This window comes from Magallana gigas, chromosome 10 (assembly GCF_963853765.1).
Source record: "Magallana gigas chromosome 10, xbMagGiga1.1, whole genome shotgun sequence".
Lineage (NCBI taxonomy): Eukaryota > Metazoa > Mollusca > Bivalvia > Ostreida > Ostreidae > Magallana > Magallana gigas.
The window spans coordinates 28994507-29020256 of NC_088862.1; the positions used below are offsets into that span (position 1 = coordinate 28994507).

Sequence of the window (25750 nt, forward strand, 5' to 3'; positions counted from 1 at the left end):
GTTTAAAGTGTATGATTGTGATAATCAGTACTTGATAAGATTCTAATTGAGTATACCGGTATAGTGGTAATGTGCTCTTGAGCATATATGACAAGCTGTTTGTCAAATGAACACTTCAGAAGTTTTCAGATATGGTTGTTGTTGAATATTGCAGAATATTAATGTTAAATATTGCAGATTCTGTGTGAGTGATTTTCTGTAATATAAGCACGCAAATGCAAAAAATAAATATTGGGGTTTTTTTTTGGGGTGTTTATTGTTCTTGTTCAGTGCAAGTACAAAAGAAGAAAACAAAACTATATTAAATTGCATTGAGTAACTGTGCACTTTTTTTTAGGTTTCTGCAGGCATGTTCACGAAACTTTCCTAAGATATGACCTAAGTGTGTTCCTAAGATATGACTTAGGAAAAAAGTTAGGAACATCCTAAGATCAACTTAGGACACGTCTTAAGATGTAGCTCGACGGTTACTTAGGAACATCTTAAGTTAGGATATCCTAACCTTCTACAACCATTTTTATTTTCACAATTATTCATTCAGATCGAATTTGAAAGACTTGTGTAGGGATGAATCATTTAACATTTTGCCAGAGAAAATTGTACGTCTCGATAGTTAACACAAAAGGCCTAAAACCAGTAATTTTAATTTATGCATTTTAATAATTTTACATTTACCTAAATATATATCAGTTACCAATAAAAATTTAGTTTGTTTTTCTTTAAATGAACACCCCCCCCCCCCAAAAAAAAAAATTAAAATAAAAAATATTACAAGCCCCCACATATAACTGTTCTTTTAAAAAAAAAATATTTATCAGGACAGAATTGGCTTACAGGCAGATAATTATGTAAACAACACGTGTGTATTGTCATTTCATAATTAACATTAGAGAATCTTGTCATTCAAGTACATGTAATACATAAACACGCGATTTTCATAGAATTTGAAACGTTACATGAGGAAACACATGTACTTGTACAAACACAACCAATTTCCCTTTAATCTGCAATATATAGAATACACGAACATGTTAAATAAGAAATAAGTTGTAATATATCTCGAAAATATATAAACACAGTTAATTCAACATTACAAATTTTTTAAAGATTATTTTTTTTCAGAATAAAGTGATACAAATTAGGAATGATCACGCATGGTATATGTTACCCGATGTAAATTTACTTCTTATAGCAAAGGACATTTAAATAATTGTTATCAAAAATTATTATAATCAAAACAATGAATGTAACTCATTTAGTGTACAATGTGGATAAAAAAATAAGTGAATAACTTTCATTCGTTCAACAGAGATAGTATTTGCGAAAAAAAATCTTATAATTTGTCAGCTCCAAGGCAGGCATATAGCAACGGGGAATTGGTAGGAGTTTGGGGTCCCCCTCCACATCATTTTGTTAAAATGAACATACATGATAGAATAATTAACTATGCCCCCCCCCCCCTCCCGGATTAGGAATTTGATGTTTGTCGAAAATGCTGGAACTGTGGGAAATATTGCCTTATTCTGCCAGTCTTAAGAAAAGGCTTCACAACATCCCAATATCCCTAAAAACGTGATTTTATAGCTTTAGGATGGTCTTAGGACAAGGTAGGTGATGTCTTAAAGTTAGGACATAAGTTATGGCGGTTCCTAAATTTAGGAGAGCTTCGAGAAACAGACATAAGACTAAGACGTATCCTAAGATGTACTTAGGACGCACCATAGTCCTAAGACAGCTTCGTGAACATGCCTGCTGGAGTCTTTGGTGATAATTTGAAAGTCTTACGATATCAATAACTTCGTCCGCATTCTATCAAATCTTGCAGTATTCGTCAAATGTAGATGAAACTTAGTAAAAAGGAAAAAGTAGGAAAAAGACTTCTTTAACACAAGTTCATAGTGTAAACCTAGAAAAGACTAATGATGTCTGTAAAAGTTATTCAGTGTTAAACGCTGTACATGTAGAGAGTTACACAGTGTGATCGAGAAATAGACATAATTAACTTAAAGTAATAAAAAATTTAAATAAACATGTATTAATAAAATGTAAAAAAAAAAAATTAGGTCAATTTTTTTATTAAGGAGAAAAAAGTCGTTTTTTTACCCTTGGTTGGTTCCTGAGAACATCAAATAAAAATTTTGACTTGTAAAGCTTTAATTTGACAAAAGATTATGCTATGATATATAAATGTCTTTTTGATAATATGAGTTTCTTAAATGTTTCTAATTTGACAAAGATGTCGATAATTTTTCCCAATTGATGGGGACCCGGTCCCTGTACCAAAAAATGCTGTGACAGCCCTGATAAACGAAAGGATATCAAATGCCTACAATAGACATAATTATGAATTAACACCATTTGATATATTTCTTGTTACATCTTAACTTTACAACATAGCGATTATCCAATTTTTGACCAATTCATTCAAAAATGTCCTTAATCATATGTTCATTATTTTGCTGATGTTACAAAAAATGTTATTTTTTTTTAAATATTCCTAAGAAAAACTACTAATTTTTTTAAACATATAATTCCAAGAAAAAAACACTAATATTTTTATCAATACCTATATATTTCTAAGAAAAAATGATAAAAATTCATATTTGTTTTGAAAAACCTTAGAAGTCCTCATTTTTCAGGAATAAAAAAATGAGACAATTTCATAATAAATTTATGACTTACATGTAAGCATAACAGTTGATGTTTTTACATAATGTTTACATATACAAATATAACGTTTTTCTAAATTATTTATCAGTTAGTTCATGATCATAACATTTTTGTTATAAATTCAATACATAGTGTTATTTAGCGATTGACAAGGTTACTAATCATAATTATCAAAATTAATACAACAATGAAAGTCTTCGATTCTGTATTAAAAATTCTGTACTGGTATACGTATGAATTTACAACTTTGTTAGTTTAATCCTCATAATCATAATGACGTTTAACAAAAGTAAGAAATTTACAGTATTAAAGTTTAACTATGATCTGATTTGAACTTGTTTTATTATGCAAATACACATGCATTTACATAAATGGATTAGGCAGCAGCCAATGCCTATGTAAGCCTTCTCCATAAAATTTAGCTATGACATGCAAAACAAAAAAAAAGTAGAAAATGTAATTTAGGATTGTTCTCCTTTGTTGTTGCTTCATGTGATCATTTTAGAAAAATTACACGTCTGTCAAATTAACTATAAAAGACACGGACAATTCAACTCTTTATAGCACATTTTATGTTTTAATTTCATGGTCAAACACGAAATACATGTATACACAATCTGTTTCTACATGTATAAGTAACATACAAACCAGTAAAGTCGGTATTTAGGCATTAATTTTATATCGCACATTTATACTTCAGGTTTGGTATTAAAGTACATTGTTCTTCAAATAAAATAGCGTGATATCGGAATACGGTAATATCTTTTTTTCTAGCTCTAAAAGTACACAAATGATTACAAAACACAATGTATTTCGAAATATTTGAAGAAATGTTAATAGTACAGCCATTAACAAGAAATAGTGTCAGCAATAATTTACAGGATGTAGCTAGATACCATTAGTATAAATTGAGGAATAACACTGATTTTATTTTCAATTAGTATCACACAGTCATCTGATGAATCTGAGATACGTGAATATTGATCCAACGAATTACATTACACATGTATCATAAACTCCGTTTTCATGTCCCTGAAAAGGGATTTTTTTTATTGTCATGTTGAGATTATGGTAATTCAGTTTGATCTCGCAATTGCCTTTGCCCGTGATGGGATGATCTCGACCTATACATTGTAATCTAGTTCATGGATAAAACACAATTAACCATGAACTTTTACTGGAGTATTTATTACTTATTTTGATGTGTTTTAACACGGAGGAATTACAAAACTCTGAGAGTATCCAATCTCGTTGACAAATATTGTAGAGAGAAAGGATGATGTGTATTTTACATAAAAAATATACACTGCGTTCAAAGATAGTTTTACCTATATCGTAAAATAAACCTTAACATCCTTTTTCTTTTTGTTAAAAAAATCAAATGTTATCGTTCCTCCTTCAGAATTCTAGCGTTCCTTGATAGTGCATCAATGTATTCTTTCGTGGTTCACTGTTTTGATTTCTTAATGCACATGTTAGTTTAAGTGTGGTCATCTCTCAATTTTACGAAACATTTTTATAAATCTCGCACTTGTATTCATAATCACCCCCCCCCCCCCCCCGTATGTTATATGTTATGTTATTGCTGATCCATTGATTTACTTTAATGGCAAAACTTATGAAAAAAAAGGGAATTTGTTGTTGACTTTGATGGTGTTCGAAATATCTCCTTAATATCGATGTCGGGTTAAAAGAACTTGATGGTCGAGGTCATTTTTAGACTATTTCAATCTCCGGAAGTAGAAAATCTCTGTATGAGGATATTGGGAATTGATCAATTTTTTATTTATACTTTACCAATTGTTAGTTTATGAGCACAGTTTTCATAAGTCAAAGTTTAACGCAGATGTGGGTGTTAATTTGTAGATCACTTTGCCTTCTTAACACAGAGATATCTCAGTCCTGGAGGGAGATAAAGCCTTAGTATGTTTCAGATACTGCCTCACCTACATGTACATGTAGTCCAAGACAGTCGTATCAGGGCCGATACACCCCTCGGTATTTGATTCACAGAAATGTACAACACCGTCAATTGAAAACAAGATGGCTGAAATCAAGTCGGGTGTGACGGCGGGAAGTTAGCAAATGAGACTTTCCTCCCCTCTCTCGTAGTTCCCGCTGGATTTCCATTGGACCCAATGGATTCTGTTAGCTCCACTTCTCTCGAGTCGGGTCTTTTAACGTTACTGGTATTTAGAAAATTCACCGGAACTACGTCATTTTCAGCTACGTCACAATCAGCCTGAGACGACATGGTCTGATTGGTGGAAATCGTCATCCGTCTCGGGAAGCGAAAGTACCTGTTGCTAAGGCGACGTCTCCAAGATTTCTTGATATTTGATATCACCTTTAAAAACCACATATAATTAAATTGTAACGTTTCGAATATGTTTATATCATAGTTAATTCTTCTTACTGAAATTATTTTGATTGTTGATTAAAAAATAATCAAAAAATCATTCCTTACCTCGCCATTCATGTAACAGAAAACAATAGCCACGAACACTCCCTGTAATATTTACCAAATCTTACATAAAAAATTAGTAATATTTAAAATATATTACATAAAAAATGTGTATAAGTATCTATGTTATTGCACACTTAATACATGTAGGTGTTTAAGTTTAAGGTGTTAAAATGGATTTCACATACTGACGAAAAGCAAAACACAAGTGCAGAATAAAAAATCTAGGTTAATAGGTATATTTGCACCTGATTTACACCTGGGTAACATACCTGCTGAAAATCAAAGTACTGAAAGTACTGGAAAGCAAATAGCAAGCTTGTTGTCAAGTTAATTGGAATATTTGCATTGAGATTTCAGTTTTGGGTACTGAAGAGTTCCCGTACAAGCTCAAAAAATTCAACATTCTAGTGCAGGACACGTCAACGTCCTTACTTTCTTAAAATACCGATGTATTTATGATATTCTTGACATAAATTATTTCAATGATGTTTCATAACATTAGATTTGTTTGATAGAGTGTATCAGGGCTTATTCTTTGTTAAACATTGTCATAAACAATTATGTTTAAGATTGTCATTTTCTATGAAATATGACGATATTACGAAGCAAATCTCAGAGTTATGTCCATATTTGTCTAATGAAATATATCTAGAATGCCTACACTACCTAAAAAAAAAAAGACAATGAACAAGCTTCTGAACTCATTTATTAAAATGATGTCAAATTAAATTTAGATACTGGGATTATTTTCCCCTTGGTTTGATATATAAATTGTTTCATTTTCTTCATATTTACCCTTAATCTGTAGGGATTCATAAAATCAATTATGACGTCATAATGGCTGTAATGTTTTTTAAAAATCAAGATATCAAATAAAAACACTTCTTTTTCTAATGTCTACCAATTTATTAAAAAAAAGTGCTTCAAATTTGAACTCACATTTCGTCAAGTATAAAACTACATTTTAAATGATTCAAACCACCTTTCAGGTTGAATTCAAACTAAAAAGAGGGTCCCATCCTAGGATATCGATACTTTTTCACGTTTTTTTTTCAATAGAATGGAAGCCAATTTGCTCTTACATATAATAGAGAAATTAGAACTGCATTTTAAGTCTATGAAAGCAACTTTTTACGCCCGTAACATAAACCATTAAAGATATGGGGGATCCAATCTTACTGCTTATAAAAAAAATCGCGATTTTAAACACATAAAAAAGAACAGAAGTTGAGCGCAAAATATACACCATTTTTAGTAATCAACTCCATTGGAACACGCAAAATATTCATAAAATAACATTGTATAAATATGTATATCTGTAAAGAAGTGTCTACAACTTGCGATCATACAGTTGTTCAATTAATACATTATAAGTATGAATTTTACTAAAAGATATGGTTTTGATCATCTCTCTCTCTCTCTCTCTCTCTCTCTCTCTCTCTCTCCCTCTCTCTCTGAATAACCCTCAGGTGTACATACCTGGGAATGGTCCACAATAATAGTGAATCTCTCATACTCCAGCCCTCCCTCCACGCTGATGGGGACTCTGTAAAGGGTGACAAATAACTGGATCCCAAACAGAGGAATCAGGATGAACGTGGCCTTCACAGCTCGCCTGTAACAATCATAAAGGTCAAACTGTCATACCGTCTGAGTGTCCACTGTACACTATCGTTCATCGAAAAAAAAATATCTTAGGTTAATGTACAAAAAAAGTTAACTGCAGGCAAAACTTTACAAGACATATTTTTTCAGACCCACACGTAAACCGTCCTCGCAAGCCAAAGTCAAGGGTTTACGCTTCGTATACAGTATGATCGTAGGTTCGTTAAAGATTTACCATTAGCTTTCTATTCGCATTTATACTTTTTCATACTGTTCATTTATGTATAAAGAAAAGTAACTCGCATCATTATTTGAGACATTGATTTTTCAAATGTCGACAGAGGAAAAATAATCCTGGTTTAAGATTTGTTTACAGTATGATCGTACGTTGGCTTAAGATGTACTGTTCATTTATCGAAGAAATTTCTGTTTGATTTATGTTTATTGAAAAATAACTCTCGTATAGATTTAGCAGATAGAGGAATGACATGTCTTTGCAAGCCAAGGTTTAACGTATGGTACTGTATATTTATAAAATTAATTTTGACTTAATATTAGCAGTTTACTCGCTCGTTTTAAGCGGGGCGCGAAAGGAGGGTTGTTGAAGAATCAAATCAGAAAATATTCTCTTTGTTTCTAGTTCAGTGATATTTATACATATGTATGTAATACACTTGACATTCGTAAACATAAGGCAATTACACAAACCTTTTGATGCACATGCACAATAAATTACTTATCGCTGGGATGTACGTAAAGGTACATGTACACTCTATTATTATAATCGCCACAGTCGAAAAAAATAAGCTTAAACAGTTGATGTATTTGTTTGAACGTGTCATGTTAAAAACTGATCGCTCATTAAAAACTTCGCTTTAAAAAAATTTAAATGTAGATAACCTTAAGTTTGATAATTTCATGTACAGTTAATTAAGAGAAAGCTTTCAACATAACCAATAATGTATACTTTCGAGCAGTATGTTCAAACCTGCGATGGATGCAACAATTCTTAGCATATTTCACAGATTTGCTTAACGGGAAAGAAAAATAAAAGACATCAAATTAAGATTAAAAGAAATTGACCTCAAAGTAGATTAATATACTGGGTATGCTGTAAAATTCACCAACTATCGAATGAATTTAGTGACTTACACTCAAATGATTTTTGTAGGCAGTTTATGCGCAGAAATAGTCGTAAATTAAAAATAAATCATATTAAGTTTAAACCTTTACTTACAGACAATCAAGTACACTCTAAAAAGCATTGATCGCAACTTTTCTTTTTTTTTTTCTCTGTCAACATTATATAAAAAAAAACTGACCTAAAGTTTCCTGGTTCATTCGGATGAGATTGCATCTGGGTCAGCAATATCCGAAGTATATTTCCAAGAATTATCAAATTTGCCTGGAAATATCAAGATAATTCATTTGTTTATATTAGGAATAACTAAATAAAAATAACTAATGAGAAACCCAAATGGTTACATATATTAGCCCATTTAATAGTCTGAAGTCTAATTTTCAAATTTTTTGTGTATGCCTATCGTCAACAATAATATAATACAGAAATGTTCTTAAGCAACCTTCACATACTCAGTAATATGAATTTAAATTGTAAAATTTACCACAAGACACATAAGATTTGGCGCATCAAATATCCACTCTGTAGCTTTATATGAAAACGTCCAGCACCTGCATATATAGTAAGATACAATCATAATTATATATTGATCCGTCAAATAATCTTCTGCAACCATTCAGCTTTACCGGCAGAATTTTTTACACAAAAATCATTTTATTATACTAGAACTTATATAGATTTGTATCTATTATTGATGATAAAAGAAACACAAAGATTTGGATTAGAAATTTTAAGACACAGTTTCAGAAAAATAAGAAGTCAGAACAAATACATATTTGAAACTGTTTTGATTTAATAATCATCATTCTTGTTGACAGTAAAAGGGTGCTTTTGTAAAACTGTTATCAGTTGACAGCTGGTTAAAAACATTAGATAAATATTCAAATTCTAAGAAAACGGGCTATCGATATGGGTTGTAATTCTCTGCATTTTCCGCCTTTTGGTCGAATCGTAAAACAATTCAATAGACTCATAACTCATACGTAGGTTGTATCAATTCATTAAACATTCATACTGTCTCTACTGTTCTGAAAATGTCAAATTTTATGACACATAAAATCTTAATATTTTGAAAACCACGCATATTGACAAGTTAGTTGAAAGTCGCAGGCGTTGTTTCCCTTAAAACCATAACCTCGATATACCGACTCCTCGGCTATCTCGGAAGATTTCCTCTTGCCATGTAGAATTTTAAAGGATAAGAGAATTAACTATAATCATGAAATGTTAAAAGGATTGGTCATGGTCATGGTCAATTGAAATTAGATCTTCAGCAGTTTCCTTTGACAGATAGGTCCCACTAGTTTAATATCAAAAATATTTTTCCCTTTTCTTTACTTCATATTTTATCAATATATTCAAAATTTTCTTATCAATGTGTCCAGTGGGTCTCTTACGCATGTTTTGATAACGCTGTAACACTATCTATAACAATATGTAGGAGTTCTTATTGTGTTGATCATTTGAAGCGTTACATAATCATGGTGAACGCAAAATTAATGATTATACAATGTAAACAGGAAGTTCGTCATACTGTAGTGATATAAAAAACAAACCTCCTATTTCTTTATATGTTGACCTATAACAGAATTCATCTGAGAAATGTTTTTCTTTCATAATCGTGACTGATACAGATTAAAATCAACAACAAAAAAGGCAAATGCCTATAAACAGGAATTTCGTCATATTATATCGATATCAAAAGCATGTCTCAAATGTCTTAATATATTGATCTATACCAGAATGCATTTGAAAATTTTTCCTACATTAACGTGATATACGGATTAAAATCAACAAAATTAAAAAACCAACATAATTATAAACAGGAATTTCGTCACATTATATTGATATTAAAAGCATATCTCAAATTTCTTCAAATGTTGACCTTTTCCTGAATTCATTTGAAACATTTCGCCATCATAAACGTGAATTGAATTCTGAGGCTAACTTTGTTATTAATTTGATATTAAAGACTTGCCTTTCGTCACTCAGCGTTTTTCTGATAATGGCGTAGGTTCCCGAGAAGACCAGGGGTATTCCCCAGCCGATGAAGTAGATGAGATGAAGGGACTGGGGAGGGGAGAAGGCGTTGGACATCAACCTGTGGAGGAATACCCCCTCACACAGCATCCACGTGTAAGTGCAACCCTTAAAGTAAATCTTCAGGAAGGAGAGGAGCTTACACCACGGCTAAAAAAATTAAAAAAATTTATACCGGTTGATTTTTGAAATAATGATATGCATGTAATGGGGAAAATGAGTTGAAACCTCGACTAAAATTAGTAATTATAGCGAGTTTTAAGAAAACAAGCTGGTCAACAAACTACCCATTAGAATTATTCAAATTTAGACAAATTATTTTAAAATTTTCGTTACTTCGTTACTTAAAAATACTGTATACAGGGTTATTTTCGCCCCATGTAATTTTCGCCCTTTTACACTTGCAAGCTATTTCACCTCGTCTTGAATTCACCCAGATGCAGTTGCTTTAACAGAGATATTATTTGCAACAAAGAATTCGCCCATTCTTAAATTCGTCCTCAGACAACGAGGGCGAAAGGGGCGAAAATAAAACGGGGCGAATAATTCCCCGTATACAGTAGTTTATAGCAAATAATATCGGATCTTTAACTATAAGGCAGGTCTGCTGAGCTGTTTGTTGACCATCCAGCCTCCTAGGCAGAAAACCAACGCAACTGTAAAGTGTATGTCGTGAGTGTTGTTGTTAAACATTTTGCCTGTCTAAGAACCATTTACGCTGCATGACAAATATATAAAAGCTAATACTTTCAAAACTATCAGCGAAAATGAATCTTAAGAAAGTATCGGGTGACATCCATTTATCCACATTCCAACTATGTCAGTGTGAGCTAATAACTGCGGTCACGCTATTGTAACGTTTTTATGGTCTTAAGAACGGAACTTAAGTCACTTAATGAGCAATGCTTCCACGTTTGATTTTTTTTCGCAAGAAAATAACAAATCTCTTGGGTGGTGTCATGCTTTTTTGGGTCAAATCAATGCTATTAACCATAACTGTTAAGACATTTCTGATGCCGGATTATCTGGATTAATAGCCTTTCCCAATTATTTTGGATTTTGTTTTTGTGGATTTTGTTTGTGTGGTTTTGTTGCTATTTTTTACTTGAATGAAAATTTTGTTTTTGTTGAAAAACAAACTTCTCGCACGTCTCAGTTAAAGTCTTAGAGGTAATGGGATCAGTTTTAGCGAGCACCGCGTGGGCCATTAAAAAATTTTGTTAGCTTTCATCATTGTATATTTAATGTATACAATTGTAAAGTCACGCCACTTCCTTTTTCTGACGTAGATTTTTTTTTACTTCATTTCGCAAGATTTCATTTTCGCGTTAAAATACTCATTTTTCATTTCTATGGCACATTTTTCTTAAACCTTTGATCAGATTTTTTTACTCATATGTACATGTATATCTAATATTAGTTAATCGGCGAAAATTTGATTCTAGTAAGCCATGGATTCCAGCCAAATTACGCAATGGTGAAAGTTCCAGCATAAAAAATATTATATATTACTGTATGCGATTCATAAAATAATTTTATTTTTCGAGGAAGAAGTTCTAAAAACCCCTTGATGGTCTTGATTTTTTAATTTATAGGTTGTAAATTTTAAAGAACATCTGTAAAAGCAGAAAATGAACAAATAATGGACCAATTTAATTTAGACCAATTATTTTTAAACATTAAAAATACCTACGCCATTCTTCATGAGCGCTGTTTGGAACACCTCGGAGCTTTTGATTTTGTCGTAGGTTATCAATATATCCCATAATCCCGATACGACTTCCTGTACAATAAGAGCCATGAAGAAGTTTATGTGCACGCGCACTCTGTTCTGTCGGGATAATGTCCTGCAAAATATGAAACAAAACAAGATACATGTATATTAATGAATTTAGAGTAATAATTATCTGCAATGTTAGTAAACATTTTCACTTTGCGGCTACAAAGAATTAAGATCTGAACAAAAATTAAATATTTTCAGAAGATTTATGAACAAAGAAATTGTGATTGTTTTCCATTTTAGAACAAAAAATCTTAAAGCCTTAGGAACATATTTACCAAATAAATACTTACCTGTGATAAATGTTGAAGATACAATGTATGCCTACGCATGTAAAAGCACCGACAAATTTACAAAGTTTTCAAAAACTATTAAGTTTTAACGTTAAAGGGGCATGGTCACGATTCTGGTCAAAAATTATTTTTTCGATTTTAATGTTTATAATGCTTCAGTAAGGCATTTTGAATTGGTAACCAAAATTTGAGTGTCATTTGTTGAGTTATAAGCGAGTTTTAGAGCTTACAATTTCTCGCCATGTAAACAAAGCTTTTGTTTACATTTTGAATGTTGAAGTGAAAATTCCAGTTTTAGACCTAAAATGAGCGTGTTTATGGTTAGGAACTGTTTATTTATGCTTAAAAAGAATAAGAATATAGACAAATCATCTTGAAAAAGATTTCTTTACGAGTATATTGAACTTATGTAAACAAAAACAGGACACGAGCCTTGTTTACATGACGAAGAATTGTGAACCCTGTATCTTGCTTATAACTCAACTTAAAACGACGGTCACCCAAATTTCATTTGATCATTAGAAATGTATTCATAAAGCATCGTAAATAATAAAAACAGAAAAATAAAATTTGACCAAAATCGTGACCATGCCCCTTAAAATACAAGTTCAAATACAAATAATATGCTTCACATTGTTGCACGTTAAGATGACCGTATTTTATACCAGAGCTTTCAGATATTTTGTTGTAACTGGTTTATAAACACATCAAACTATAATATTTTTTTGGCAATCTATGGCCAACCTTCATTAAATATTATCACAATGTTACGATATCTTAGGGTCCGAAAGACGATGACTATGAAATTGTATTTTCCTTTTGGTATAATTGCCTCTTACTTAAGAGAGACCTTAAAACCTTTTTTCGATTTGTCTTGCATATCCGCTGTTAACACACCATTATGCAACAACAGTAAAACTTGTTGATGTATCCAACAGTTATTTATCATTACATGAAACTACTACGGATTACTCGTAGTTAAAAACATGTAAACAGCACTTTGCATTTAAAAAAAAACCCCACCAAAAAAGCAACCAAAAAACACCCCCCCCCCCCAAAAAAAAAAAAAAAAACGCACGATTTTTTTCCAAATGACATCAAATGTTGTTTTTCGTCATAAGCTTTGATATCGAGGGAAAAAAAATATTGGAATAGAATTTCAATTGACAAAAACGCAGCACTTGCAAAATAACGTTTGATTTTGCAAACAAGGGATCGATTTTCTATTTAATTTAGCAAGCATCTCTCTGACAAGCCCTTCAATCAATCAATTGCAATTTCTATTTTGATGTATTAATTGCAAACTACAGTTTTAATGCATATTATCGCCCTGTATCAGCTCGACTTAATCGAACGGATTTCCCCAGGGGGCCCGAAACGGTCACCCCACGATTGCATTATTCTCCACCGGAAGTTAACGAGTGTTGATTTAAGGTCGTTTGCTGTGTCGAGCCGAGCTGTTCTTGTTTAAATGTCGCGTTTAATTTTAATTAATGAAGGTTGAAATGCCTCGGAGATATTTTACTTCTAGTTATCAAAAGGAAAATGGCATAGATAGAAGTAAGGGAAAGTGAAATAAAAATCACGTAGAGACTTTTATATGAAAAAAAATAGAGAAAAATGGAAACCTTATTTAAACAACGGGGAAAAGAGGAAGAAAAGGAATACTGTGAAATCATGAATTTTCGTGGGGGCCAATTTTCGTGGATTGCTGAAATTTTATAGGTTCGTTGGGACGTAATTTCGTGTATTTTCTTATACCTACAAAACGAAATATGACTTTATAACCCTAATATATTATTTGTGGAGGATGTTAATTCGTGGATGAGAGGTACCCACGAAATCCACGAAAATTGAGCCACCACGAAATCTAATGATTCCACAGTATATTGTAACAGCTGGTACATATAAAAAGGGAGAACTGGAAGAGGGCTAGCCAAAAATGTTCCTTTCCTTAAACTACATGTAACATGTAGTAAAATAATTAAACGTACAAGCTAATTAGCCTCCTCACTTTTCGTCTTGCCCATTCATTAAAAAAAACCCAAAAAACAAAAACACGATGTAACATGCTACACAGCATCTTAGACTTATATTATACACTAGTGTTTCAGGGTGTGTGGGCCAATTTGCTGATATTTTCTCGTTTTTCATTCGCTTAACCGATTAGCTCCTTTACCCTTTTGTTAGGGAAAACTATTCAAACAATCACAACTAAATGTATCATACATGTACATGTATCAAGAAGATGTTTACATAATATGATGTGTTTAAATTTCTCCAAAAACTACATAGTTCCTTTCTTTTTAGTCAACCATTAAAATTTCAATTGAGAAAAATTAACGGTTGAAGCCGAGAGAGTTTTTATCAATCACCAATAAGTGATAATTATTACTAGGCATTGGCTTTCCGAATAGAGCCCAACTTACCTGTATCTGATGAAGATGTAAACCGCGGGGACAAGAAATAGAATGCTGGTGATGCTGAAGCCCAGCCCAAGGAATAGACTCGTCTCTATCCCCTAAAGAAAACAACCTTCAGTTAGAAATGTTGACAATTTCAATTTTATATTTTAATGAAATGTTTATAAATATCAAAATTTATGTAATTTCGGAACACATTTTATTTAATTGCGACTACCGATTTTTCAGTAGTCAAAGGGATGCAGCGTTAGAACTTTCATGTGTATCAATGAATAACAACTCGGCACCATGGTCAGTGACGACGAGAAAAAATATTTGCGTTGTTATTGCAAAATTTTCTATTAAATTAATTAAGTGTCTGAAGAAAATAAATCAAATCATTTTTCGTGTCAAAATTGGGTTTGAGACCCGCTACATGTACATGAAGCTAACCATATCAGCCACTGGACAGGCTGGTTTTCCTTGATGCATGATTGATGCATGATGACGTGTTACTTAAGTGTTTGAGCCTAACCATATCAACCACTAGACAGGCTGGATTTTTTTGATGCATGATTGATGCATGATGACGTGTTACTCAAGTGTTTGAGCCTAACCATATCAACCACAAGACAGGCTAGATTTTGTTGATGCATGATTGATGCACGATGACGTGTTACTCAAGTGTTTGAGCCTTCCTGTACTATGGCAGAAATATTATTTTTTTCTTATAAATATTCTAATTACCAAGACCTACATTGAACCTTTTCGTAGAAATGGATACTAGCCTGTTTGTCCACACAATGGCTGTAGTCCGTGCGCTCTACCCATTGTCCGTCCTCTTTACACGTCTTTACAGCACTTCCTGTCATAAAAATCAAAGTCCTGAATTGACTGATACATTATTAATATAATAGCAAGCCACAGCATCATAACTTTTAGAAAACAATCTAATCCCCGTTTAAAATCAGCAGAAATATCTTAAATATTGAAATATATAATTTTCTTGAATAAAAAAACAATAAAGAAGACGAAAATTTAAAAAAAAACTTTTTATATACGGATAGGTTACCGAACAGGATTTAAAATTTTTAAAATATGAGAAAAAAAAACCCTGCAAAAATACGAAAAAAAACCTTGCAAAAATCAAACTGTATTGGATTTCCGCGTCAGTAGTCCAATGAATTGTCACCTTTAAACTGTAAAGAATTTTGTTTTAAAAGTGTTAAATTTTGTTATTATTTACCTCTTCGGGACTCAAAATCAGTTTGCTATATACGTAAATTCGTTAAATCCGAATTCGTTATAACCGTAAAATTTTGCAAAGATCTGTTAGGAATTTTACCGGGGACTCAAAAAACTTCGCTATATCCGAGAATTCGCTATATCCGTGTTCCTACTAAACGAGTTTTACTGTACATATATTAAATTTAAATAGATGTATTGCAACGTACGTACTTAACAAAATGCAAGTCGCAGAAAATCCTAAAAAGCAATAATGAACACGGAATGACCAGATCACAGAACGATAAGGAAGTGAGTTTCGTTGACTGATCGTGTGTATATAGAGTAAAAGCGGTGCTAGATCAGTCAATGTCTACAGTTATGCTCTGCGCTCTAAAAGAACTATGTGTTCTTAAAGCACTTTTATATGATTACATAAGTTTTTGATCGATAGAAAGAACTATACTCATAAATAGTACGGTTGAATATTAAATGCTATAAATAAGTTAAGATATGACTTGTTTTATATATTTATAATCAATAGATATATAAACGTTGTAAATTTATAGATTTTCATTTTTTTCTGACTTCGTACCTGATTACGTTGAAAATAAATGTAAGACATTAACTTAAAGGTGCAATCATTTTTTGAGTGTTATAAGGTAATCTTTTGGGTCGAGGCGTGATCAAATCCAAAAAAGCCAGAAGGGCTTATCTGAATTTATACGAAACATGATTTTTGCATTTCAAAGTGGAAATAATTCCGAATTATGTGAATAACAACAATTGAAATATAAAACTGAAAGTTAAATCATGTATGCAAAGTTCAATAAAATGACATTTAATCTCCACTTAGAGTTGTAAACAATCACACAGTGGCACCGAGTAACTACAGAGAACAATGTACAGCGAATGCACCAGAATACTATAGAACCTTGCACTTCGTCTCAATTGGGCTTTTAGAAGATGTGTTTCAACACAAATAAAGTTCATATTGACAATTGTTCAAAATCTGTTAATCTTGCCAACGCAACAATTCCAATTTATCGAAGAGCAGTAAAGTGTTGAATTATACAGCGGCGCCTGACATATTTCGGAGGTTGGAATAAATTGTTCATCGAACCCGATGTTTGGTCTTTCGGGAAAAGGGTTCACTTGTCGCAAAAGTGATTACAGAACTTTAACCGTCCCGATAGGTCAAAGAAATGGACACAAAATTCGATTTGACGAGAGAAAAAGCGACTCATCATAACAGTGGCCAGATCACCCGAATTTTCTAATCGATAGAAACTTAACCTCCGTCTTTGAAGTGCATAGACTTTATAGGCGCTGGATTTCCGAAATATGAAAAATACAAACGCAATATAAAGCTTTATTATTTCAGATTTCTTTCATCAAACACCGCAAAAAATGCAGATAAAAGTCGACAGGGGTTTGAATCAAAATTAATTGACACTAATGATATTGTAAAGCCCCATTATCTGTGATTACGTGGACGGCTTTTATGTTTTAGATGCTATAAATTAAATTCTACTTAATGTGCTTTAGAGATAGGCCGTGGCAAAAATAATTGAATATGATAGGAGTCTCATACATTCAGATTTTGAGTTATTGCAGAACCCTTTTTAAAAGTATGAACATTTGATACATGTATAAAAATCGAAATTTTTGTTATCAAGTCACATGACTTAATGTTTCCAAGACCAAAAATCCGAAATTGTAACCTGTCAAGTAAAATTGCTGGAGACTCTCAATGATAGATTGAAATTTTGCCACTGCCGGGGCGAGAAATGCTTTGCGCAGGAACAAAAATGGGGGGGGGGGGGTGGTGGTTGTGGATTAGGGGACCGGGGAGCTGTTTCATTCGGAACAGACAAATGATAGACCGGACAGAAAAATAATTTTTGCAAAAATAACTTCATCTTCATTTCTTTTATTATTATTACTTTATGAATAATTATAAAGCACATTTAAAATGAGATAATATTTTTTATTATTTTAGCAAGAGTCTCTCTCTCTCTCTCTCTCTCTCTCTCTCTCTCTCTCTCTCTCTCTCTCTCTCTCTCTCCATTTATATAACAAATAACTCATCGCACTGTATAAACATTTCATATATCCATTGCTCGTCTGTAACCATTTTTCTGATAATTTTAATGTCTTGTACCGGCATTTCATTTGGTCACTGAACCTTTTTTATAAATGCCAACGATTGCGTCAAACATGTAAATGAAAAACAAAATTAAGGAAAGCTTAACAATAGTGGTTTGCAACTTTTCAAGCAAAAAAGTATTCATTGCTCAAATTGAAAAAAAATATTTGACTTAAGTTCACTCTTACTTGACTGTGAGAAAAATGGCATGAAAAGAGGACAGGGAACGTAGTTTTTACTTCCAGGAGCTGCGTCATCCCAGCAACTCCAACCGTCCCAGATACGACCACATGTATCGTTTACTTGCGGCGGAAGTGCAAGTTGCCTTTGACAACAGTCGTCTGCAGCAGAGCAACAAGATGTCCACTGATGACATTCATCTTGGCTCAGGTACGAACAGACGTTTCCACGTGCGGAATGATTTGTATAATCAAGAGACGGGAGGATACGAATACGGCCATCTTGAATAAATAAAACCGAAGGCGTACTTCCGGTTGCGTTCACAATAGATCTGTATTTTATGTAGAATATGAAATGAAAACACCAAGCATAGGAAGTGAGTTGAAATTTTTGGACGGTCCTGTAGGTCCCCGCTTGCGATCGGCAAAACACCGCATGGTTCGAACTCAAGTTGTCCTGTCCAGATATCAAAGTTGTCTGAAAGAAAAGTATAAATCTATACTTTATTAAAGTTGCGATCAGATACGTTCAGGGGTAATCATATCAATTAAAGCCAGAAGGGCTTATATAATAGATTTGATCATGTCCAATCGTATTCGAATACCCCATGATTCCTAATTACTTATATTTCAGTTTTTGCTATATTAGATATCAATTAAATAATTGACATTTTTACACGATTTCCATATCGTTTTATTATACAAACCCCGCTTGCGCCCCAACAGTACGTCATTCGCGTCATTGGTGAACTGTATTGAACTTTACGTTACAAAATTAAAACAATATCAGCTGCAATTTTCATGCTGATTTTTTTTTTACGAAAATGTTTTTTTCTACTAAAATGACAAAAAATATCATGGTTTTTAATAACTGATAGCCCTTCTTTTGTGGGAAAAGCCGTTAAGAAGCCTTAATTGAAGCAAAATTGAATTATTGTCGTCCTGTACAAAAAGTGAACTGCTATATATGTCCTTAAAAGAGACATCTTTCTTCTGACAAAAGTTAATGGTTTTTTCAAATCCCATTTATCATAAAAGTTTAAGTTACATGCAGACCAAGTACACTAGCGGGGTTTTGCAGCAAAATAAAATTCTAAAAAATACAGCTCATATTGCTTTAATTGATGCGTAGTGTTATCACAGACAAAGGCACTGGGAAATGTAAATATATCCTAGTACTGGTATTTGCATGTATTCATTGATGAACGTATTTTTTTCCATAAGGTCATGATAACATAATTAATAAACTTGGGGATTGAATCGTTTAAGGTCTTTTATTTAGAACACTTGGATCAAACTATAGAATTCATCTATGTGAAAGGTTAAATCTTAAATCCAATGGTTCGTCTTCTGTATGAGGTTAATCTTTCATACCTTGCGTATCAAATACGTGTTGTAAAGTTGAATTGTAGCTGTCAATCACTTTTCTAAAACGTATTGTTTTGCGTCTGGCACGAATGACGCTCTGCAATTTGGATACAACTTGTCATGTGATTGCGGTCTAATTTTCAATTGACGTCGTGTGACAAAATGACGGACGGAACTTCTTTTTTTATTGTGTTTCTTATAGACATGAATTCGACGTATACAATTCAAAAAAATATCTTTTAATATTTTATCTCTTTTTTTTTGCATTTGGGCAAATGAACTTTGAGAGAGTTGGTTTAAGGATGGAAGCAGGCTGGAATAAAAGTGGTTGAGGTCATAGGACTTACTTAAGAGAAAAGTCGATGTTTGTTTTAATATGGTGGCATGTCTGTAAGATGGGAACACATACCTGTGAAAGAAGTACAATTGAAATTGATGAAATGGAAAATATCCAAGATAACTTCATTCAAACATTATCATTTTTCCCCTCGTAAAAATTCACAGGAACGAAAACAGATTTCGTACGGAGATTTATAATCGGGAATGTTGAAATCTTTTCTCCATTCGGAAGTCACTCGGAATACCTCGCACAATTTTTCAACGTTATCATCCGGGCTTAATAATGGCTGATTCAATGCAAAATCCCCGTAGACTTTCTATCTTTAGCCGTGTATTGAAACCTGACAAGCTAGAGGGGGCGTTTTAAAGGGAAATCTTGGGATTTTTTCATATATTTTGAAAGAACATCGTCTGAATCAAGAGGTATTTTTAAATATCGAATAATTGAAGAAAATATGCGGCAAAAATATCTTGGGACAGACTATAGTAAACATTTGAGACTGGGATCAAGATATAGCTTGTCTATGTTTAATTACGCCTACTTCGAAAAGGAGTAACCGGAACAAACAGGTACGAAGCATCGTTCTTGAAAATGGGAAGGGCGTAGACCTACCCCACGTCAATAACACCCCCCCCCCCTCAAAAAAAGGAACAAAAAAAACCCTTAATTGCCAATCTTTAAATTTCTACTCCGCTCGGGGGGGGGGGGGGATTCCTCATAAACCGTGATTAGTTGGTGGGGGATGTGTTGTGGATCATATCTAAGAAATTTTTCCCACCCCGATGCTAGGTGTGACGAAACTTAACAGTATTTTTCATTTTTAGCGAAATTACTTGTCTGAATCAACGATAAGCAGCCAGTGATTCGTGGTGAGTTACAATGGTTCTGTATGAAGTCTAGCAATTTAAGTCTATTCTAAAACGCAGAGGCGACTAGATATTACATAATAACCCAGACAATATAAGTTAGCATTTAAAAGTTTCAGACATAATTTTCAATTTCTCATGTTACCACTTTGTTCTCAACAATTAGTTTGGGATTGCACCACTTCTTGATCAAATCGTGCTGTACAAATGACGGAACTGTTATTTTTTAAAAATAACTTCAAGATAAGGTTTTCAATTTTCAATGTTTTTAAAACAATTATGGCCCTAAACAGCAACGCTTATGTAACAAATTATTATAGCCATCCGTTGGTGTTATAAAAATTATGATTCAAAAACGGCTAAATGTCCTTCAGAGGCGTTTCATTACTTGAATACAAAAATAGTGAACGCTTCTTTCTCATTTCTCATGTAGTTTTTTGAATCAGCAATACAGCTATCGCCGCCATCTGATATTACTTTTGATGCATGTATGTCTTACGTACGACGTAGTTAGTAGTTCTAGGTAGAGTGGTATGTACACGATCATGCGCGGACCTAAACAAATTCAAGGGCCGGGGGTGGGGGTTAAGGGATTATTGTTTTAATTTAATTTTAATTTGATCAATTTGTATGCTAAATCATACAAACACCATTCTAAGTCGTTATACAATTTAATATATATGTAATGACAGTGAGATAGAGGCCGTACCCACAGAAGAATATGTCATGAAAATATAATACATCGTTCGAACGCAGCGTTTATTTGTTACTGTAAACATGTACTGTATACAGGGAAATATTCGCCCCCGTTTCATTTTCGCCCCTTTCGCCCTCGTTGTCAACAGGCGAATTTAAAACGGGGCAAATTACAATGTCTCAAACTATCTCGCTTAAAACACATCTATATGTTTGTCTAGGCAAATTCAAGATAGGGCGAAACTGTTTGCAAGAGTAAAAGGGCACAAATTACACGGGGGCGAAAATAACCCTGTATACAGTATACGATCGACATAAATAGGCGCAAAGATTAGTCGTACAGAGTATAATGACATGTATTATAACGACATCATAAGTCGTAATTACCATGTAAACGAAAAACTAAAACGAATTAACGATCGAGATACTACATTTTAAGAGAAAAAATGTGCAGTCTGGCTTCTGCAGTGACGTTTTAGAGACTTACAAGCTCTAACCTTACATCCACAAACTCTGACGACATTTTAACACTATAATAGAAGTCCTAAAGTGTTCTACTATTTCTGTCTACTGAATACAATCAAATAGATTTTATTTGAGAACAATGACCGTTTCCTTGTTTCTTAAACTTTGGTGAAATTAATGAACAATTGTACATTTGTCTTAAGATACGCGATGGTTTTATTGGGGGCTAAATACATCCGCACTTTAACAGAGAATCGGCCTATAAAGATCTAACATAAAAAAAGTTGTGAAGGCACTTTCTCGCGGTATATTTACACTCAGCAATAATAAGAATCACAGGAAATGCATTATAACGGCGTCTAGATCTCACCCCTAGCAAGATAATGAACACAAAACATAGTATTACTCGAAACAATGAGTTTCAAGATCGGTTTGCAAGTGCACTTCTTCACTGCCATAAAACCAATAAGTCAGGGAGTCATTATCAAACAACTCAAGCTATTCTCGTAACATCGCGCCGTGGAGCTTTGATCTTGTGTATACAAAGTACTTTTCTGGTTAACTGTGAAGAACATTTGCATTACTGTCAAAATGTTTGTAGGCTTTTTTAAAGAATAAAACTGTTTAGTCTTGCTCGTTGCTTTTCTTTAAATTTTGTTAAGTGAAGTTTAAAAAATGGAACAACGGAATGTTACATTCCACCAAATAACTCGATTTTTTTTTAATTTACCATTTTAGAATTCTTTCGTGAAAATGCCTGTCTAGTTTTGAGATTCTAGTAATGATTTTTATGACAAATCAAATTTCGGTAATAATATAAATGGACGCCAGAAAGCATATTATCAATTGACGAAAATTTACAGAAACTTGAAATAAATCTACTCGATCCACGAATTCCAATATGGGATATATAATTATGCACAAGAAATCCAGTTACAAATTCATTGAATATCGCCGAGATCATTTTGCTGAGTCCTAAGGAAAACGACTGCGTCCTTGACCAACTTTAAACTTACTGAGAAACCCTTTTCTGTCTTGCTTCTTACGATGGACCTAACATTAAATGTTGTAGAAGCGATAATTAGATAAAAACCTTCTTAATGTTAAAAGGGTAATTTGCGCAAAAACATTTTTGCTGATGAAAAGAAAAATTACATGTCATTAAGATAAAACTAAGAGTATCTGCTGATGAAATGATATTGAATTCAAGAGGATAAAGCCAAGAATGGTTCTCAATTTATGACGAGTACATAACTTTCGTGTTACATTATATATGTTACAAAGCAATTTTAAGAAAAAAAAACTATGATTGACATCTGAATGTAATCAAATTTTACCAAAAAATATAAAAAAATTTCCTTATAACAAATCCTTAGAATATTTTTCAAAATGGTAAAACTTACCTGCAGTGAAGAAGAAATGACGGAACTCCACAAACAAAGAAGACATTTTTCTGTGATCCTCATAGCGCAGCTTGGAATCAATACTAAACAGCGGAGCCGGAGAGCGTACTCCAAATATTCCCGGACAGGAAAACTGAGAAGGGCAGTGATGACACAAATCCAGGAAATCTAATTAAAAGAGCTTATCCTGTTTTGGAAAAAATCGCTCAAGAATATTGACATAGGGATGCATCATATTTTGCAAAACTTATCCAACATTGTCGGAAATTCGGGAAAATCGGGTCACATTGTCTCGTGTTGACCTGATAAATACACGTAGAAAAACGATGTCAGAATTTACCTCTAATAACAGGTCCCCTGAAAATTGGATAGTTAAATGATAATAAACACCATATGTTTTTTGTGTTAAAGCGATTCGCGTAAAACATTAAACCTGGTAATCCCTACCAAACAAATGAAATTAGTACAAATGTAAACTTTAACGAAAACATAATTTTGAAAGATCCTCGAGGCGGTAAAACAGCTGGGAATGGGCGCTATTAGCAAAATCGATGTGACTGAAATAGATTGATGCTCTCTCTCTCTCTCTCTCTCATTTCTCTCTCTCTCTCTCTCTCTCATTTCTCTCTCTCTCATTTCTCTCTCTCTCTCTCTCTCTCTCTCTCTCTCTCTCTCTCTCTCTCTCTCTCTCTCTCTCTCTCTCTCTCTCTCAGTGATGAGTGAACACTATTAGCGACTGCAGTGGACATTTCTTAGTGGATTCCAGCTAAGAATACCCTCGTTAAATCTTAACAGTTTTGCCGTAAGGTAAGTCTAAAATAAATCTTTATATAATGCTAAAAAATTTAGTCATTCGAAGAAGCCACCCAAACTCTGAATCTTTATGATACTAATTTATCCCCATCAACACACCCTTTGTTGGCATGTTTAATGAATTATTCATTAAACGACATTTTAATTCCACACACAATCGATGTATAATTATAAAACTTCTGTTTTAAGCCCTGATGCCTCGCGGAAATTGCCAGTTCTATTAATTATATACGAATTTGTTTGTGAGCAGGTTTTTGTCCTGGGTTTATTCAGGCAATTATCCAATAGCCAGCTACATTTAACGGTATTAATGTGAGTGGACATAGAAAACAAGACAATTTATTCATCATTTTGATAATAATTATGATATACTCAAATTTATTAGTAACGTATAAGATTATATATATATATATATATATATATATATATATATATATATATATATATATATATATATATATATATATATATATATATATATATATCATTTATTAACGACCAGGGACAAACAGAAACAAGACCACCTGTCCCATTAACAAATTAATCCAATTGATTTTTTAAAACGATTTTTATCGAGTTCTGTTGTAACCAATGTATCATTCATTCACTATCATTCATTAACGATGGCTTTTCAAATACACTGATTCTATTGATAGAGTAAGATTACAATTTAAAACAAGAAAAGAAAAAAAAGAAAAAGGAGGAAATATGATTTACCTCACGTAATTTTTCACTTTTACACTTGAAATACCTGTTACAGCCACCATCAAGTCTATCTTAAATCTTAAGATATGGTTTATTAATCTTTAACAAATCATTTGGTAAAGAAACAGTCGATAATTTTTTTAACCACTCGGGTCCGATCCATAAAAGTTACAATCTTACAATTGTACTGTACATGAAATAGTTAACTAAATTATTTGTATAGAATTATTTTATTTCCGTGCAACTTTGTTAATCTTTGAAAATGTGAAATAGATACAATGAATTTTATTATAAATCAGAAAACAAATAACAACTTTTAATTAAGGTATTGTATCGCAGTTAAAATAAATACTTTCAAAGTCATTAAGTAAAATAGTAATACATTTTATCAAATTCTTCAAAGTGGTACATGTAATCAAACACATGAACAGAGTATGTGCAACTCAATAAAAGTACCATGTGACATCCTTTTCTCCTTTTTAAATTTTAATTAATTATTTTTTTGACAATGCTTGGAATATGTAAAGTTTTTAAAATTTGTTCACAAAAGGTGATGAGGAATAAGAAGTTCCAGTGATAAGAGCAAAGTACTAGTGACACCTATCGGCAAAGTCAAATATTGCATTGCCATTTCTAGGTAGCTGTTTTTATACTCAGTTATGTATCCAAAAAAAAACCCCTCTCCTAACCAAAGCAAATTCTAAAATGACATTTTTATGACGACTTTTAAAGTTATTTGTAAAACTACAGTACATGTTCTAGTACAAAAAAAAAATCCTAAAATTAGTTCAAATTGCTTTCTATATTATTTGATAGCAAATGGAGAACACAACTTTTACAAAAAATATAAAATTGCCAACTCTAGCAGTTGAGTAAAAAGTCATAGTTCAATACATCAATGTCAAATAAAGGGATTGTAAAGGCCTACACCATAATTGCAAGCACATGTACTGAAATATTCAAATAGTCCCTCCAAAAGTCTATTTTCAGTTCAAATAATAAATAAAAAGCAAAAAAAAAAAAAAAGAAAAAAAAAGGAAAAAAGAAAATAATAATAATTTTAAAAGATATCACTAGAACACTAAAGTAACATCATAATTTGTTTACATTTGTAAATTTCATTGATTAGCGAATTATAATTAAA

At 32.6% G+C, this 25750-nt stretch overlaps 1 protein-coding gene across 1 annotated transcript; it reads right to left on the bottom strand.

Annotated features, from left to right (window-relative positions):
* Positions 1-2979: 2979 nt before the first annotated feature.
* On the bottom strand, positions 2980-23543 carry LOC105320473 (calcitonin gene-related peptide type 1 receptor). The gene is made up of 11 exons (XM_011418411.4): positions 23089-23543; positions 17960-18428; positions 15187-15263; positions 14426-14517; positions 11617-11770; positions 9862-10073; positions 8368-8434; positions 8065-8147; positions 6617-6752; positions 5138-5179; positions 2980-5017 (listed from the first exon to the last, which is right to left on the bottom strand). The coding sequence occupies exons 1-11, from the start codon at positions 23149-23151 to the stop codon at positions 4724-4726; spliced, it is 1689 nt and encodes a 562-aa protein (XP_011416713.4). The 5' UTR covers positions 23152-23543; the 3' UTR covers positions 2980-4723.
* Positions 23544-25750: the final 2207 nt, after the last annotated feature.